We start from the raw sequence: 20,454 nt of genomic DNA, 5'->3' as shown, positions 1-20,454 counted from the left end.
TCATTTACATAGTTGTATTTTCCTGTCGTCACACTTCAATTTTCAATGTCTTAATTAACAATCTTCCATGAAAGTTGAAGTATTATGCAGATTTTGATTTTATGAATATTTTATCAAATATAATTCCATTAGATATTTGATTCTTGCACAATTCAGGGGCAAGACTCAAAATGGGGTTTCCAGAGCACTAAAAACATGGGTTATTTAAAGAAAACTATCCTGCAAAGGTTAAAACTGTAACACAAGATCAGTTAAATGGACAGAAGATGTTTCCTCCTCCTATGTCCACCACATTTGTGCCACTGCACTTCTTGGCCAAAAAAGTAGTTCAGTTTAGCTTATTGTCACGTGTACAGAGGTACACTGAAAAGCTTTTGTATCGTGCTAACCAGTCAGCAGAAAGACAATACATGATTGCAATCGATGAAGCATTTATCAGCTCCATGGGTTTTAAAAGTATAAAAATGCAATTTCAAAAAACATGGGATAAACCTTGTTGGTGGTCAAAACTTTTCTTGTAACAATATGCAAAAATCAGGGACAAAATTTATCATTACTTGGACAAACATGGATTGCAGAATGTATTATTATAAATTGAGAGAATAGAAATATTCTAAAGAAATAGAAAATTACCCGATGATGTGGAAAATTGCAGTGTAATAAGGTGATTCGCATCAGTTTTTAAGCATTGAATATATTCGTCCACATGTTGATGCAGAGACAAATTTATTCTCCATCTTGCTTGGACATGGTAATGGAAGCAGTAACAAAATACAACAGGATGCGAACGAAATCCATGGCTTGTGCTTGAAACTAATTGAACATTAACATTTTTAAATTTAAAAATATATCGTTTTTAATGAATACTATCATCATACCATTAAACCTTTTCAGTGCAATATTGCATGTTGGCTTGGAACACCATTCTTATTATCACCCTGAGTACCGGCACACCACAGGGCTGTGTTCTGAGCCCCATGCTCTACTCCCTCTTCACACACGACTGTGTTCCTGCATTCGACACCAACACCATTGTCAAGTTTGCAGACGACACAACGGTGATCGGGCTTATCACCAACGGGGATGAAACAAACTATAGAGCGGAGGTGCAGAACCTGGCGGACTGGTGCTCGGATAACAACCTGTCCCTAAATACCACCAAGACCAAGGAGCTGATCATCAACTTCCGTAGGTCACATAACGGGGAATATGCCCCGATCTCTATCAACGGGGACAGTGTGGAGAGAGTGTCCAGCTTCAAGTTTCTGGGCACTCACATTTCGGAGGACCTAACATGGTCCAATAACACTGCTGCGCTGGTCAAGAAGGCACAACAAAGACTGTTCTACTTAAGAACACTGAAAAAGTCTGGTCTACCCCAACAGCTGCTGACGACCTTCTACCGCTGCACCATAGAGAGCATCCTAACGCATGGCATCCCTGTGTGGTACCTCAGCTGCACGGAGGCAGAAAGGAAAGCTCTACAGCGGGTAGTCAATAGAGCTCAGAGGGCCATCGGAACACAGCTACCAGACTTGGAGGGCATCTACAACACACGATGCCTCAGAAAAGCCACCAGCATCCACAAAGACTCTTCACACCCCTGCAACAGTCTGTATTGTATTGTATTGTATTGTATTGTATTACCAAATTGCTGTTGCTGACTTGCACTCCACTGTTTCAGCATTCATTTGCACCTCCTCTCATCCCGTGTACTGTACTCACGATGTAATCTTCCATCTATATAGTAAAACTCTCGTTTGTTTGTTTGTTTATTCCTGAACTACAGCCAAAACGTTACACGATAGCGCAACAATTTTAGGCCCACCTTACTCATCGTCATCCCTTTGATGCTAATGGAAGAAGTTTAATTGAAATCGGTGTTATATTTTTAAAATTATTCACATTTTAAAGTTTAAATCTATCGAGGGAGGGGGGGGGGGGGGAGGAGGGAGGATAAGGTGGGTTGAGGGGAATGGAGTGGGGGGAGGGGAGGGAGGGGGGAGGGAGAGGGGGAGGGGGGAAGAAAGGGTGCTACACCAATGCAAGAGAGGTTTGGGCCCAACTTGGTCTAGTACTTACTAGAAACCACACAGATTGGGTGGCTGTGTTACATTAGCACCATTGCTCAACCTATAGATATCAGTAACATTGAACTCTGTTTTTCCCTGCCCACCAATAAGTTTCCTCAGTATCGACTCCATATCACAGTATTTTATATTTTCCTTCGTTCCACCCCACCCACCAACAGGTGTGACCATGGCTATTCTCACCTCATCAGAAATTTCCTTTGTCCAAATCATCCCTCCCTCCACATATTTTCTGAAAATTAGAATTAAATTTCTTCCCATTACTTAGAGGATCCACAACCTGAAATATTAACTCTGCTTTTCTTTCTGCAAATGCTGTCTGACCTTTTGACTTTTCCAGCATTATCTGGTTTTATTTCAGATTCTCGGCAACTTTTTTAGGTTTTAATGTTTAACATATAACATATAACAACTACAGCATGGAAACAGGCCTGTCCGGCCCTACCAGTCCACGCCGACCATTCTCCCTGACCTAGTCTCATCTACCTGCACTCAGACCATAACCCTCCAATCCCCTCCTATCCATATACCTATCCAATTTACTCTTAAATAATAAAATCGAGCCAGCCTCCACCACTTCCACCGGAAGCCCATTCCATACAGCCACAACCCTCTGAGTAAAGAAGTTCCCCCTTATGTTACCCCTAAACCTTTGTCCCTCAATTCTGAAGCTATGTCCCCTTGTTGGAATCTTCCCCACTCTCAAAGGGAAAAGCCTACCCACGTCAACTCTGTCCGTCCCTCTCAAAATTTAAAAAACCTCTATCAAGTCCCCCCTCAACCTTCTACGCTTCTACCTTTTCTGAAAATTCTGAAAAAATCAGAGAATTTTCTGAATGGGTATTCCTTTTTTATGTTTGTTTCATAAAGTAGACTTTTAGAGGAGTTCCTTAAGCATTGATAGGTTCTTAGATATTACAAGCTTTTGTTCCTCAGCAAAAATATCCCAATATATCACAATTCCATATCAAAATCTAAGATTAGCTGGCAAATCGTTGAAACTGAGAAAGCAGCAAGTTGTGATCTGGAAGTGTGCAGATGATAATTTGGTTAATTGTGACTTGCAACATTCCCTTGAACCATCTGGACTATATACATTGAAAGATTAGCACTTGGACTTTCAAAATGTGAAAACAGTTATGTCATAATGGGAATATTATTCCATTCAGTTACATGGTAAGTCAACTAGAAAATTGCAAATGTTTCCATATAAATGCAAAATACCAATGCGATTGGTTTGAAGTACAGAAAGTGCATCTAAGGAACCGTATGCTCAGTCTGATCTGTAAGCTGGATGTATAATGCCTCATTTTGGTGGCAGTGGGGCATGTTATTCATACTGTGAAATCTTTTGAAATATTTGCTGAAATTTAAAATACTTACCTTCCCTGATTGCTGTGTAGCAATCAAAAATTGTTATGGAATGATGCAAACCTTCCTCAGTCTATTTGAGCCGTGGCATCTTGACGTTGTTCTGTTTATTTGTGCTTACTCAAGTTTGCTAGAAATAAGTTCCACTGTATGATACTGGTGAATATGAATGTAATTGGGCTTGAACCTAAAGGGGAGCCTTTCTTGCATTCATTATTATTTTTATGTGGAGTTGTTGGCATGTGATGTTGACATGTCCAATTCTAACATTTTTCAAACTTTTTTATGGTACGGTTGAAATAATTTTGATTGGATTTAATGGAAGAATGGCCTGAGAATTCTTTATTCAGATATATACATTAGTCATTGAAGGGGATGCCTCGTGGTTATTTCCTCAAGTTACTTTACAGGTAAGTCCAAATAGTCTTGGTCGTTTAGTTGCCACTTATAATTCTAAAAGATAGCAAAGTGACTGAAACAAAATGCTACACAAACCGACCTGAGGTACGACTATCGGAGCTGTTTTAGTGTTGTGCTGGATCATTTGTGTATTGGATTTGAATGTAGAAAGCAGGTTCAATACCTTAGCCATCCTGGATTGGCAGTTAAGCTTACTCCAGGTTAGAAACATGTGATGTAATAACAAGGAACTACAGATGCTAGTTTAGACCAAAGAAAATGCTGGAATAACTCAGCGGGTCAGGAAGCATCTCTGGAAACACGGGTAGTTGATGGTTTGGGTCGGTGCCCTTCTTTGGACTGATTGCAAGGGAGCGGGGATGAAAGCTATAAAAAAAAGAGGAATGCCAGGGCCGAGCATGGCCAGTAAAAGGTGAACACAGGTGTGAGTTTTTTAGTCTGAAGAAGTGTCCTGACCTGAAACATCACTTAACCATGTTCTCCAGAAATGCTGCCTGACCTACTGAGTTACTCCAGCATTTTCTGTCTGTCTTCAGAAATTTGTGAATTTGACACAGCTCGACTCCTAACAGTACAACCTCTTATATTTGTGATGTGGTTTTGAGTGGAAGTTGCATTATTGAGAGAACAATCATTTAGATAGAATGTTACATCAAGTGCATGTCCATTAGTTTCAATGTTTTTTGCATTAAACATTTAATTGAACTATTTCCATTGGATGGCCAGCCTTAATTGGTTTCACCAGTAGCAAGCAAACATGTCATTCTCCTCATTGTAGACACGATCTACAGATGCCAGTTTGCAAAAAGGACACAGTTCTGGTGTAACTCAGCGGCTCCCACACTTTGTCTCTTTTTCCATTCTCCTCATTGTTGGTTTCAAGATCTCTGTTTGCAGAAGCCCAGTTGTCTTTATGAATATAAATGCTCCAATATAATACTTTGAATTTTGATGGCTAATTTTGATGCTAATAAGTAAACAAGTCTTTAGTCTTCTCTGAAATGCATGTTTGTTTGTTTCAGATATCTTTTATCTCCAAGGCTAGAAAAATAATGTGAAAAAATTTGTATTATTTGATTCCTTTCACAATTGCAATGCACCCAAGCATTATCTCCTTCATATCGGTGTTTTGCTCCTGTGTGATTCATGGTACTCATGCTGTAACCTTGAATCTACAAAATGGATTGAACAGACTTCATGAAAATGAGCTGTGTGCAACTAAATCACTGGCACTCCACACACATCATTCTTTTGCCCTTTGAAAGGGTTTATCTGTGCTTCATTCTCTGCCAACATACTGTTGTGTTATGAAATCAACTGACTTGTGTCATATTAAGCAGATATTTTGTGTACCCTATTTACATTTTAATTCTGGTAAGTGTCAAATTTTCTAGACTTGTTACGCTTAGATCAAGATATCCAAAACATGGATGAAATAAATGTTCAGGATTTTTATTTTGCACTCTGAAATATCCATTCAACAATTTAGTTATAAAAAGAGGATATAAATAAATATTGCAAAGAAGTGAATAAATTCCTAAATGTTTCTAACCATAAGGAAACATAATTTAATGAATCAGAATTGAGGGAAATGTGTTTTGTTTGCATTAGAAATTTGTACTTGGATGCTAAACTGCACTCAAGAAATTCTTAATGAAGTTTTATTGAGTACAGAATATGGAATGCTATGCTGATTTGTGTTCCCTACCCTATTCTTATCTGTGATCTGCAGAAAATTTGAAACCATAATTTTAGCAATGCAATCACCTTAAAATTAATTTGAGAACCATTGGCAGTGAATTATTGATTCAATGTCCAAATTGAGAATAGACCCCAATAAACAATGATTTTGATCACGACTGTAATCCAGCCACCAAAATAATTAAGAATCTTGATATTACAGATTTCTATCTTTATATAACTTTGTATCTTCAACATCATTCAGGTAAATGTACCTCACTTCATTGAGCTAATCTGTAGTTTATTTTGCATTTTTCAGGTCCATCAGACACAACAGAAGGAGAGACAAGTCAAGTCACCAAAAGCTAAGAGGCGAAAAATTTCTAGATAACGTTCAATGTCTTCATCATCACTGATTATAATTATAGGGTGGAACTGTATGTATATAGAGTCTTAATTATCCACGACGCTACAAGGTGCTAATGAACCGTGGTACAGTGTTTCTTCAATAATGAGCAAAGATTATATGCTGGATAGCTCATCAGAAACCTTGTGAGATCATGGTTACAGTTTATCTACTGCTTGCCTAAAAATTGACATTTTCTACAATACTAAAAAAAAAATCAAGAATATCAAAAACTGAACAGTCCAAATGTTTCTGACAAATTTTCATGTGTATATAGATTATGCAAAATTTCATGGTAATATCAAATTGTAAATACTGTATAAAGTTGTCATGTACAAGCATACTTAATGCACAGTTTATCTTTTTCTTGTACAAAATAGTGTACAAAATTATTTGGTTTCTATTGAGTACACATACAAGAGATTACCAGTGTAAAGAGGATAATTAAAAATGCCGCTTAAAGCTTTTATATGCAAGATGCTGTTTTTGTATTTAACAGCAGATGAGGCATGGTTATGTGATAACTTGATTATGACAGACACTTCACACCACCAATGTTCATTTCTATTCTGTTTAGAATTCTGTCCTTTGTGCAATGGCATGGAGGTCTCCTGCAGTCCTACATGCAAACTTCATGTAAAATTAAGTCTTTATTCCCTCACTTTTTCACCATTCTGATGGGTGTGTAATGTTTTAATGGTATTGTCTGTGTTTTCTTATCAGTCAGCTTTTTTGCTGTTTTATGTCAAAACAAATGTTTTATTCATCAAAAATGTGCGCTTTCATATTTAATTTTGCTTTTCTTTGCTTTATTCCTGAACTGTCTTGTAATGACCAACTTTGCTCTTTGTTTTGACATTGATTTGTATTTTCTCACATGTATACTTTACATTAGTAGAACATGTAAAGTATGTTGTGCACTTGATTTTAATTAGTTGATGGCATTTATGTGGGTGATAGGACTAGTTTGTTCCAGTCCATGCAAGTTCTAAAGGTTTTATGGTTTCATGTAAAGGACAGTAATTGTAAATATTGTGAACATTACAGGTCGTGCAGTGTTGTAACATTTTTAATAATGTTGCACCTACTTTACAATTAAAAACTGGTCACTCATACTTGAATTTCTGCTTGTGGAGCCATTCTTTAACAACATTTCAAGATACAATAGGAATCCTAATGCAGTGTACCAGGCATCCTTTTAACCATTTTTTTCCTATGAAAAGTTTTTTTTTGAACATCCTTTGCCGTTTTCAAGGACCACAACTGCTTACATTTTGTATTTGGAGGCAGCCTTCATATTTTTTGACACTGACTAAATGACAAGCACAGTAGAACCATTTTGTACATTGATTTACTTGTTTGAATCTCTTACCCAGAAAATGAAAGGTAATTTCCAACTTAGTCTGGATTTTTAATTCAATTGTTTTCCTCTGTGCCAAATTGGTCAAGGGCATTTTCTGATTTGCCAAAGCTTCTGTGAAGCTGTTATTGAATTAAAGTACCGATTGGAGCACCACAACGATGGATTCGTCTTCCGTTTAAACAGTGTAAATTCTGTGGTCGGCAGCCTATGTTTGTTTAGTTTAACTTGAAAATATATAGACCAAGCCTTTGCAGTTGTTCTGAAAGCAAACCCACTTACAGCAACTTCTCGAGTAGGCATGCGTACAATTAAAACTACAAATCCAGACACTGCTCTGTGATTCTCTGCATTAAAGACTGCACTTTGCAGCATTCTTCAGCAAAATCTTAACTTTAATGAATACATGTGAACTTCAGTACTTTTTGAATTAGTATCACTGTAAAATACCTTAAATGTATTTCATTACATGAGCTCTGAAAATTTAATGATGCACCAAAATATAATTACTGCTCAGTAAAAAATTTACCCCTTTATAGAACTAATTTTATATGTGGTTTGTAATTCCCTCAAATATTTCAGAAAAGGTTTTGAATAAAGAAATTATTACTTTTAAATGTTTGCTATTTCAACTGCTCTATCAATCTTGTGTGTATATATTCCTTTTTTAATTCTCTAAAATATTAATGAAGTGTCCCCTTTAAATGTGATGGCTGTGCAGCCAGTTTGATGACCCCACTTGTGGAAGACTAGATTTCCTGTAATGGCACCAATTGATGTGGGAAAACTGATGAGATTGTACATAGCATAGAAACTTCATCTTTATGGGTAGGTTTCTTCAAGATCAATGGTGAGCATCACGTTATTTTTTTATTTCCAAAAATAAACTTTATTCAGAAAAAAAAATATCTACAACACAAAAATTGTACAAAAAACTTCCGACATTCTCAGCATCTATAAGTTAATTAGTGCCATATTCAGTAGCGTTAGCAGCTATCCTTGAGCCAAGCACCCTTTCCAGTTTTGTGGTGCCCTGGGCTGATATTCCTTCCCTTGTTTAAGGGGTGTCCCTACCAGACTCTGCCCCTCAATGACCTGCAGGGCAAGGACTTTAGATTGTGGTCCTACCCCAATGAGACGTGGCTGCACCAAGCTTCAGCAAGTCCCTCAGCATGTGCTCCTGCAGTCTGGAATGGGCTAGTCAGCAACATTCTCTGATGAACAACTCGTTTTGCTGGGAGGTCAAGAAGTTTTGGGCAGACCAAAGAGCATTTTTAGCCGAATAGATCTTCTTCCAGCAGCATTTGATGACTGCCTCTGAATATAAAGTTATCTTTATGGTAAACACAGATTTTAAAATTAAGCTTTCTAAAATGAGTAGCCCATGTCTTAAAGTCCCTTTCAGGGCAACATGATTACATTTGAATATTACATTTTTGGTGACTTTTTAACTATTGTGATTTGGATGCAAATGACTTATATTTATACTTGAAGCAAAAAGCTTCAAACGCTGCAATTCCTTTTTGAAAAGGGTACTGGCAGGACACAACAGGTCAAGCAACAACAATGGGGAGAGAAATAATGCATGTTTTGTTTCCTCTTAAAATAGATAAAGTGGAGAAAATAAGCATGTAAAGTTGTAGACAGGATGAGAGGCAGATAAATTCTACCCATTGCTTTTATGAAGTAAAAACAGGCAAGAACTTTGAGGGGATTTTTATTAGAAACTGAAGTTTGTTTATTGGCTAGTTAATTGGCAATATGAGGTGATAATTAAGATGCCTGGTTACATTTCCTTACCTTTTGTATCCCCACATGTGCCATAGATGCATTGCTTTGCTCACTTTCCTCCATAAAATATTATGCCTCGAGCAGCACATTCCAAGCACCCGCCACACTGTGTGTGTTCAAAGCAAAACGCCCTGCACATCTCCTTTGAACTTTCCACCCTGACTTAAAGTTCCATCCTCTAGATTTTGACATGTCCACCCTGTGAGAGAGATCCTGACCATCCACCGTATTATTACTGATAATTCGATAAACTTTTATCAGGTATCCCCAAAGTCTGTGACGTTCCAGATAAAACATTCCAAGTTTGTCCAACCTCTCCTTTTTGGTGGATAGACACAAAAAAATCTGGTGTAACTCGGCGGGACAGGCAGCATCTCTGGAGAGAAGGCATGGGTGACATTTCGGGTCGAGATCCTTCTTCAGACTGAAAGTCACGGGAAAGGTAATATCCTCTTATAGGATATCCTCCTTGTAGGTAATATCCTCTAGTCCAGGCAAGATTGCAGTCAGCCTCTTTTATATCACCCTAGCATTACTTTAACGAATTCCATAAAAATTGTAATTTTTAATTGTATTTTCACAATTTCCCCACATCATATCTGTTTTAGTGTCCATCAACATCCTGGTTCATTAAGTCTTTGCAGCTGCTAACACATGAACGAGCAACTGCAAACTCAGTAGCTAGCCCTTTAAAGGGATACACCACATTGCCATCAGCACTCTTCCTGATAGTGGGGAGTATTGCTACTTAAAGAATGGATACTGCAATGGCATGTTAGGTGGGTGAGTCTGATAAATGAACACCCTGCTACTGGTGCGCTTTGGCAGTGTGTAACATTTACTAAATGCACCATACTTATCATCCAAAGGACTAACGATTTGGGAGAGTAGATTAAAAAATGGCTTGGCAATCGAAGCTGGTGGGTAGTGGTGGAGAGCTGTTTCTTTGAATGAAGGTCTATAATCAATCGCGTTCGCAGGGATCTGTGTTGGAACCTTTGTTTGTGGTTATATAACTGATTTGGAAAACATGTAGATTGGCTGATTACTAAATTTTCAGATGAGACAAATATGTGCAGTTGTGGATAATGAAGAGGTTTGTCAAATGATTCAGCAGGATATAATTCAGTTCGAGATAGACAATAGGTGCAGGACTAGGCCATTCGGTCCTTCGACCCAGCACCATCATTCAATGTGATTATGGCTGATCATTCTCAATCAGTACCCCGTTCCTGCCTTCTCCCCATACCCCCTGACTCCGCTATCCTTAAGAACTCTAGCTCTCTTTTGAATGCCTTCAGAGACTTGGCCTCCACTGCCTTCTGAGGCAGTGAATTCCACAGATTTACAACTCTCTTGGGTTGAGGAGGGGGGGGGGGGGGGGGGGAAGGGAAGCAGATTGGGTTTAATCCGGGCCAGTGAAAAGTATTGCACTTTGGAAGATCAAATGGAAGGGGAAAGTATACAAGAAATGACAGCAGCCTTAGGAGCAGTGATGTGCAGAGGGGGGTTGAGATCCCTGAAAGAGGCAAGTAGAGTGGTGAACAAGGTGTTTAGCATGCTTGCCTTCATCATTTGGGATGTTGATTATAAGAGTCAGGAAGTCCTGTTGCAGCTGTATAAAACTTTGGTAAGGCCACATTTTGAGTATTGTGTGCAGTTCTAATCCCACATTACAGGAAGCATGTGCATCCTTTGGAGAGGGTGCAGAAGAGGTTTGCCAGGATGTCACCTGGATTAGAGAGTATTAGCTATAGAGGGGAGGTAGGGCAGACTAGGATTGTTTTCTCTGAGAAGGAGAATGTTTAAAGTAGATGTACAAGGCAAGTATTTCCAATGAGTTTGATTAGTGCCTTGAATGCACTGTTGGGTGTGTGGGGGTGGTGGTGGATGCTGATGTGATAGTGACATCTCAAAGCCGTGTAGATAGACACATGAACAGGTGGGGAACAGAAGGATATGAGTCATGAGTAGGCAGATGGGATTAGTTTAATTTGGCATCGTGGTCAGCACAGACACAGTGACTCAAGAGCCAGTTCCTGCGCTGTACTTAATTTAGTTTAGAGATGCACATAGAGTCCACGCTGACAATTTATCACCCGTTCACACTAGTTCCACATTATCCCATTTTCTACACTCTAGGGGCAATTTACAGAAGCCAATAAACCTACAAAGCTGCGTGCCTTCGGGAGGTGGCAGGAAACCCATGCGGTCACAGGAGGAAAGTGCAAGCTCTACGGCACCCAAGGTCAGGGTCAATTCACTGGATGAATTTAAAAGAGATTTAAATACAGCTCTTGGGGCTAGTGGAATCAAGGGATATGGGGAGAAGGCAGGCATGGGTTACTGATTGTGGATGATCAGTCATGATCACAATGAATGGCGGTGCTGGCTCTAAGGGTCACCTATTTTCTATGTTTCTATGTTAACAGGAACCACCATGAAGAATTTTTCTACTTTATAACTTTTTAATCTTGATTTTCACATCAATATTTTTTGATCACATATTCCAGATCTTTTTTTTAATTACCTGAAAGATCCCAATACAAAAGCAGAAGCCTCCCCCCCTTTCATTTTAAGGAAACTGAGATTTTTACTCAATGGTAATTTTACTTTAATTCCTGTTCTCAACATCAACCAGAAATCACTCAAACACTAACACTATCCTACAACTGGGGATAATTTTACAATTTAACCAAAGACAATTAACTTACAAACCTGTTCGTAATGGTAATGTGGGAGAATCCCGGAGAAGACCCACACAGTCACAGGAAGAACATACAAACTCCGTACAGACAGCACCCTTAGTCAGGATCAAACCTGGGTCTCTGGCGCTGTGAGGCAGCAACTCATCCACTGCCATCCAACCATTTTTGTCTTTTCTTTACGCTTAATTCAAGTAGCCATATCTCACCACTGGGATCTGTTTCCAATATCATTATCTTGCTTGTGGTATGTATCTTGTGTTTTTGTTTTCAAGTTTCTTATCTGATGCCTTTTGATAAGATCTTGTTGTTTTGCAGTTCTTTCCTCATTGTCTTGAAAGTAACTTCCTTGAGATTAATCTTATTAACCTTTGTATTACAGTAGCTCATTGCAGTTCTGTCATTGTATTTTCATCAATAAATGCAGGCCCTCTATGCATTATCTCTTCATTGATGTTAACACGAATGAAGAACAGAGATCATAGGACTACTCCCTAAGGATTTCATGGGTCAGTAACCCGGCTCAAAACATTCACTTACGTTGTTATTCTGCTTTCTATTAGAAATCCATTTTTGGCCAAAAGTGACAATGTCCCATTAATTCTACACAAGATTTTATGAGGGTCTCAAAACATGACTGTGCGTTGGTATTTGAGACACATAATATCCATTGAATTTCCTTTATACATCTCGTGGGATGAATAGTAAAGTAGAATCTTTTTGTTGGACTTCATCTTTTTCATTTGAAAATGTTTGGCTTGGCTCAGTGCTCAACTCCTGGTTTATTGTGTGACCATGATCTGCAGCATTTTGTGATTGTTGTTTGCCTTGTTCTTCCCATTGTTAGTACCACTCCTCGTGAAGAATGGGTTTGTTTAAGTTAGTTTTCTAATATTTCACACTTGTACTATTTCATTAAACCAGAGCAAATTTTCACCTTGTGTACCGATTGTTTACCCTAGTATAAATTTTACATTTGAGATGCAATTGCCTTCTGTGATCTTAAGAAGTTCTAGTGATTTATTAATAATACTTTGAAGTGCAGTTTATGTTGCCGTGCGGAACATTGTCTCAGCAGTGAGATATTCAATTCAAATATTGGCTGAAGGATAACCAGGGTACCAAGATCCCTTGTTCTTTGATCCCAACTTATTTACACACCCATACAAAGATCTTTGCATCTTATCTCACCATAGGCAAGGTCCTGGAGGCCTGGTGAGCAGCCAAGGCTCTTCCTTTGTTTAAGAAGGGAAGTTGAAAGAATCCAGGGAATTATGTCAGTGAGCCTCACATCTATGGTATTGGAGAGGATTCTTCGGGATAGGATTTACTATTTGGATGGGGAAGGGGTTAATTATGGACAGTTTATACACGGCAAGTTGTATCTTAGTCATTTGATTCAGTTCTTTGAGGAGGTGACAAAGGTGATGAAAAGGGTAGGGTGGTGGATGTTGTCTACATAGATTTTGGTAAGGCATTTGATAAAGTCTTGTACGGTGGGCTGATCCTGAAGATTAAGATGCATGGGATTAACAGTAGATTGCTCGTATGAATTCAGAACTGGGATGCTGATGGAAGACAGTGGGTTGTGGTGGAAGGAAATTGTTCAGGCTTGAAGTGTGACCAATGGAATTCCGCAGAGGTCTGTGCTGGGACCTCTACCGTTTGTGATATATATAAATGCCTTGGATGTAAATGTAGACAGGTTGGTTAGTAAGTTTGCAGATAACACCAAGATTGCTGTGGTCGTGGACTGGGACAAAGGCTATATAGCGGGATATAGCGGGATATAGATCAGTGGCAGAAATGGCGGATGGAAATGGCAAGTATGAAGTGTTGTACTTTGGAAAGTCAAGTGTAAGGGGAAATGGCACTACCTTTGACAGCATGGAGATCTTGGAGTTCAAGTCCATAACTTCCTGAAAGTGGCAACATAAGTAGAGTGATAAAGAAGGCACATGGTATGCTTGTCTTCATAGGTCAGGGCATTAAGTATAAGAGTCAAAACATTATGATGCAGCTTTATAGGACTTTGGAGTACATTTGGAGTATTGCATGATGTTCTGGTCACCCCATTACAAGAAGGATTTGGAGACTTTGGAAAGTGTGCAGAGGAGGTTTACCAGAATGATATCTGGATGAAAAGGTATTAGTTTAAAGAGAAAGATTTCATATCATATCATATCATATCATATATATACAGCCGGAAACAGGCCTTTTCGGCCCACCAAGTCCGTGCCGCCCAGCGATCCCCGCACATTAACACTATCCTACACCCACTAGGGACAATTTTTACATTTACCCAGCCAATTAACCTACATACCTGTACGTCTTTGGAGTGTGGGAGGAAACCGAAGATCTCGGAGAAAACCCACGCAGGTCACGGGGAGAACGTACAAACTCCTTACAGTGCAGCACCCGTAGTCAGGATCGAACCTGAGTCTCTGGCGCTGCATTCGCTGTAAAGCAGCAACTCTACCGCTGCGCTACCGTGCCGCCTTGGGTAGTTTTTTCTGGAACACCTGATAATAATATACAAAATTATGAGAGGCATAGATAGACAGTCAGAACCTTTTTTGCAGGATGGAAAAATCAAATACTAAAAATCAAGTACTGTTCCATGTGACAATAAACTTGACTTGACTTGGCACTTGCTTTGATGACCTTAATGGTTTGATTATTTTTATCTCAATTATTTTTTGCCAATTTGCAAATACAGAATATTTAGCTTGCAGTAACAAAACTAAATGTATTGCTGTTGAAAATACCCACCTTTATTTTTGAAAGTCCTGTAGGGAGAAATTTCTTTGTTATTGCTGGTCTAAAACTGCCTAGATCCTAACCTCCATTGGCACAGTTGTCTTTATCACGCCACATATCCTGATATCCCACATTCTCATCCACTCCCTACGCTCAGGGCAATTTTATAGAGGCCAATCAACCTAAAAACTTGCAAGTCTTTGGGATGTGGGAGGAAACTGGAATACCTGGAGGCAACTCATGAGAACACAGGGAGAATGTGCAAAGTCCACACCAATAACACCGGAGGTCAGGATTGAACCTTGGTCTCTGGTGCTGTAAGGGAGCAGCTCTTCCACCTGCACCAGCACCACTGTGCCGTCATTCACAGATCCTCTATCTTTCTCTGCAGTTCTACAATTATTTTCCCATTACTTCCCTTCTGAAAATAACAATCCAATCTGCTTCCACCCTTTCAAGCAGTGCATTTCAGATAGCAGCAAATGTTCTCATGCTGCCTCTGGTTCACATTTACGCTCTATCTGTAACCTTTGGAAACAATGCTCCTCATTTACGATGAACTATTCTTGATTTTTGGATGTCAAATATCATCTCCACCTTCAATTTGAACAAAAGAACAACTATTTACAGCTCCTGAGTGCTAGGTCTGATCTTGACCTCAGGTGCTGGGTTTTTATGGAGTTTGTATGTTCTTCCTGTGATTGTGTGAGTTAGTGCTTGGTGCTACGGTTTCATTCTGCATCCCAAAGATGTACTGGGAGGTTAATGAACAAATTAAACTATCCCTCCAGATAGTATGGGGTAAAAAGTAGCACAGAGGAGTTGAAACTTATGAGAGAATAGATTTGATAACAACAGGGTAAAAAGGGAAAGATACAGATGGGGTTGCTCTGCAAATAGCTAGCATAGATCCCGTGGGGTCAATAACTACCTTCAGCGATATAATAAGCAAGTACTTCTTTCTACCACATAACGGAGGTTCTTTATCCCTATTGCCAAATTAGAAGATACATTTCTTCTGTATCCTCTTTGATATACTTCCAAAGATGTAGTACTCTGGGTTGGATAAAATACTCTATTTCAAGACTTAATCTAAAGATTTTGTATAATTTATTTGTTTTTGTTTTCTGTACCTCCATTAATAAGGCCAGGTATTTCAACTACTTTAACAGCCTTCTCAACTTATTGTTCTGCGGCCAACAATTTTGGGTACAAAGATTACCAGTTCCCTACGTTTCCTCACTTCATTTATGTTTTATAACGGCATTCAGCACTTATGTGCATCAGCCCTACTGGCAGATCTGCCTTTCTGGGAGTTTTAATCAACCAATGTTTAAATTATCTGTCCCACTTCTCTCAGTCATTTCAGTTCAGATAATTATAGTTATTTCATGTCAATGGTGAGCTTTTGAAAACCCACCCTCTTGAATGAGCAATCCAAAAAATGCCCCTCATGTTTTCATTAGGATGTGTTTTGAAATGGAACCTCATTGTATAAATATGAAAAGGATTCAATTAAACCAGATTCCAATTTCCAAATGACAAAAAATGCAATTTATTTGTAACGTATCTTCAGTGGTTTATTTTGAAGTGCATGGATTTATAATGTGAAATAGACAATATTGAAATGAATTTCAATTGTTTACACAAAATCATTAAGGGAAAGCATAAAGGGAAGCTTAGTATTTAAAAGGCTCGAAAATACAACAAATTTAATATTTAGATATGCTTCAGAGAGAAAAGCATTAGATTTTTTAGATTTAGATTTAGAGATACAGCGCGGAAACAGGCCCTTCGGCCCACCGAGTCCGCGCCGCCCAGCGATCCCCGCACATTAACACTATCCTACACACACTAGGGACAATTTTTACATATTACCCAGTACGTCTTTGGAGTGTGGGAGGAAACCGAAGATCTCGGAAAAAACCCACGCAGGTCAAGGGGAGAACGTACAAACTCCGTACAGACGGCGCCCGTAGTCAGGATCGAACCTGAGTCTCCGGCGCTGCATTCGCTGAAATGCAGCAACTCTACTGCTGCGTCACCGTGCCGCCCATTAGCATAGCTAAAGTTACACAATCTATGAAATATGTTGCATGCTTTGGTTTATTGGGAGAATTCTATTTACTGTTTCATTTTGTTAGTTTTAAAGGGGAGTCTAAACTATTATATTATTGTTGGAATGTTGCACAGTTGGAGATGCCATCTTTTGGATGAAATATCACACTGCACCCCCTTTCGACCCTGTTCGATAAAAAATAAACAATCCCATAGCATTATTTGAAGGAGAACAAACACATCCATCCTGAACACATCCATCCTTTCTACCCTTACATACCAACCAAATCAGCTTTAACAGTGAGGCCGGAAATCACATAGGAACAAACATGTGGAGCAATTGCACCCATAAATTCAAACCCTAACCTTACAAAGTGATGATAGACACAAAAAATGCTGGAGTAACTCAGTCTGAAGAAGGGTCTCGACCCAAAACGTCACCCATTCCTTCTCTCCTGAGATGCTGCCTGATCCGCTGTTACTCCAGTATTTTTTGTGTCTACCTTTGATTTAAAACAGCATCTGCAGTTTTTTTCCATTACAAAGTGATGGGATCACCTGTACATTATGAAATTCTAATTCAATTTTTCTTCATTATTACTTGTCGATATCACCAAAGATGAAAGTTTTGGTACTGTCTTTAAGATGTCAGATATCTACAGTAGTATGTTGAATTTTGTATGTCTTCGATTTTCTTCACTTCCATTCATTTCTATTGTCTACCTTTTTTCAATGCGCTCCAGTTCTCCAAGAGTTGTTTGTGGTGTTTTTAACCCGATAGGCTGTCTCAATAGACAATAGGTGCAGGAGTAGGCCATTCGGCCCTTCGAGGGTCTCTAATGCTTAGGATCACAGAATGTCAAGAGTCAAGAGACAAGTCATTCGATTGAGTCTGTGGGCACTCCTGAGGATCAATCCAAGTTGCCTCGCTCCTCTTATCTTTCCCCATAACCCTGTAATTATTTTCTTCTTCATATATTCTCCTTTGAAGACCATTGTTAAATTTACATTCCTCACAAATTGAAAACCGAGCCTCCTCCTCCTTCCTATTTTGCAGACTCTCAGGCACTGGGATGACCTGCTTCTACTCTCATTCTCTGGGTTCTGAGCAGATTGAAGAGGCCTGTTCTCATAGACTCATAGAATTTATAGACTCTGCCACAGGCGAAACAAGAGTAGCTTCGTGAAAGGATGGCAGGTGATATGTTTTTCCCGTCATTCTTTTCTGGATTTCTAATGAAGAAACAATGCACTGAATATCATCCCAGCTGCTCCTCCATTTTGAGTGATTTTGGGCCGGGAGTACACATGAATCGAAAAGGTTGTTCTGTGTTTTCAATGAGATTTTGAGAATATTCTTTAACTACTTACTCTGTTTCTCCATGTTGAAGACCTGAGTCAAGTACCCGTTTCAGGAGCTGTTGGGCATGCAAACAAAGTGTGCAAGAAGGAACTGCAGATGCTGGTTTAACAAAGTGGTTGGCTCATGGCAGTTGGCTCAGTGTAATGAGAGCCTCGGTGTTGGCCTAGCAGAGAATTTTTGCCTCATTCCTCGCCTCTTCAGTTCATCTCAGCCTCACAGTTCATCATGCTGCGGACCTTTCACCGTCTGGCGCGGCCTGGAACGTGGCAACTTCAACAGCCTGACCGCGGGAGAAGATGGCAGGGGAAGAGAAAAGACATTCTGGCCTTCCATCACAGTGAGGAGGTGACTGGAGGAGACTCACTGTGATGGATGTTTCTTTTTTGTTGTTGTTTGTGTTGGTTGTGATTGTGTGTGAAATTGCTTATTTTTATTGCTCTATTGCTGGACTGTGGGTAACCTTTCATTTCACTGCACATCTTGTATGTGTATCTGACAAATAAACTTGACTTGACTTGATCTCTCAATTTAATGTGACCCTGTTAACTTTGAAATTCTTTTCCTGTATCATCGTTATTAATCTAGATCAAAAACAACATTGGTATCAGTCCTGAAACTTGGGAACTACTGGCTGAGTTTCATTTTCCACCCCTTGGCTCATTAAATCCCATTGACTGCAATAATTTGACAATTATTTTACTGTTTCTTTCTGCTTCTGTTTATTCATTCTTGTTAAGGGCATCATTTATTTCAGTTTCCAGTTCAAATGAAGGGCCAAAGATTTGAATTTCTTCTGAACAAACACAGACAATTTGATTAAATACATAAAATTATACGGCATACAAAAGGCCACCAGTGTTTGTGCTTTGCATACTCTTCCAATCTTTCTTCAATCATTCCTGTGTACAGATTTTATTTTCCTGCCTGGATGATTGAGCTTCCTCTTAACTGTATTCCGATAGCTTGTCCCAACTAATTCCTGATGCATAATGTAAACCATCTCATCTCTCTATAGATCTCTACCAAATTGGTTAACAGATTCAATAGTGGCCAACTTGAATTTATGACCTCTAATTTTGTATTCCTACACATGGGAAAATACTATGTATTATTTTCAGCTTTCTGTCCAATCCTTTCAATATTCTGAAGAAGGGTCTCGACCTGAAACGTCACCCATTACTTCTCTCCAGAGATGCTGCCTGTCCTGTTGAATTACTCCAGCTTTTTGTGTCTATCTTCTCTTTCAATATTCTCCCCTTAAATGTATCAAATCTCATCTCCTCAGATAAATTCTGTGGCACGAAATATCACAATTACCTGCTAATTTATATCTTCGACAAGGTCCCACATAGGAGATTAGTGGGCAAAATTAGAGCACATGGTATTGGGGGTAGGATACTGACATGGATAGAAAATTGGTTGGCAGACAGAAAGCAAAGAGTGGGGATAAATGGGTCCCTTTCAGAATGGCAGGCAGTGACTAGTGGGGTGCCGCAAGGCTCAGTGCTGGGAACGTAGCTATTTACAATATACATTAATGACTTGGATGAAGGGATTAAAAGTACCATTAGCGAATTTGCAGATGATACAAAGCTGGGTAGCAGTGTGAACTGTGAGGAAGATGCTATGAGGTTGCAGGGTGACATGGACAGGTTGTGTGAGTGGGTGGATGCATGGCAGATGCAGTTTAATGTGGATAAGTGTGAGGTTATACACTTTGGTGGTAAGAATAGGAAGGCAGATTATTATCTGAATGGTGTCAAGTTAGGAAAAGGGGACGTACAACGAGATCTGGGTGTCCTAGTGCATCAGTCACTGAAAGGAAGCATGCAGGTACAGCAGGCAGTGAAGAAAGCCAATGGAATGTTGGCCTTCATAACAAGAGGAGTTGAGTATAGGAGCAAAGAGGTCCTTCTGCAGTTGTACAGGGCCCTAGTGAGACCGCACCTGGAGTACTGTGTGCAGTTTTGGTCTCCAAAGTTGAGGAAGGATATTCTTGCTATTGAGGGCGTGCAGCGTAGGTTTACTAGGTTAATTCCCGGAATAGTGGGACTGTCATATGTTGAAAGACTGGAGCGACTAGGCTTGTATACACTGGAATTTAGAAGGATGAGAGGGGATCTTATCGAAACATATAAGATTATTAAGGGGTTGGACACGTTAGAGGCAGGAAACATGTTCCCAATGTTGGGAGAGTCCAGAACCAGGGGCCACAGTTTAAGAATAAGGGGTAGGCCATTGAGAATGGAGATGAGGAAAAACTTTTTCAGTCAGGGAGTTGTGAATCTGTGGAATTCTCTGCCTCAGAAGGCAGTGGAGGCCAATTCTCTGAATGCCTTCAAGAGAGAGCTAGATAGAGCTCTTAAGGATAGCGGAGTCAGGGGGTATGGGGAGAAGGCAGGAACGGGGTACTGATTAAGAATGATCAGCCATGATCACATTGAATGGTG

The 20,454-nt window shown here is 39.4% G+C and overlaps 1 protein-coding gene across 5 annotated transcripts in view; it reads left to right on the top strand.

The window, feature by feature from the left end:
* The window catches only part of mbd5 (methyl-CpG binding domain protein 5), a 172,522-nt gene extending 165,368 nt beyond the window's left edge, over positions 1 to 7,154 (top strand). For all 5 annotated transcript variants that reach the window (XM_078403366.1, XM_078403364.1, XM_078403361.1 and 2 more), the window contains one exon: positions 5,881 to 7,154. In XM_078403366.1, the coding sequence (XP_078259492.1) occupies positions 5,881 to 5,952 (72 nt within the window). In that variant the 3' untranslated portion in view covers positions 5,953 to 7,154. The remainder of the gene's footprint in view (positions 1 to 5,880) is intronic.
* The last annotated feature ends 13,300 nt before the right edge of the window (positions 7,155 to 20,454 follow it).

This window comes from Rhinoraja longicauda, chromosome 8 (genome assembly GCF_053455715.1).
Source record: "Rhinoraja longicauda isolate Sanriku21f chromosome 8, sRhiLon1.1, whole genome shotgun sequence".
Taxonomy (NCBI): Eukaryota; Metazoa; Chordata; class Chondrichthyes; order Rajiformes; family Arhynchobatidae; genus Rhinoraja; species Rhinoraja longicauda.
Note: the sequence above shows the minus strand (reverse complement) of the source record. Positions and strands in the feature narration are given on the sequence as shown.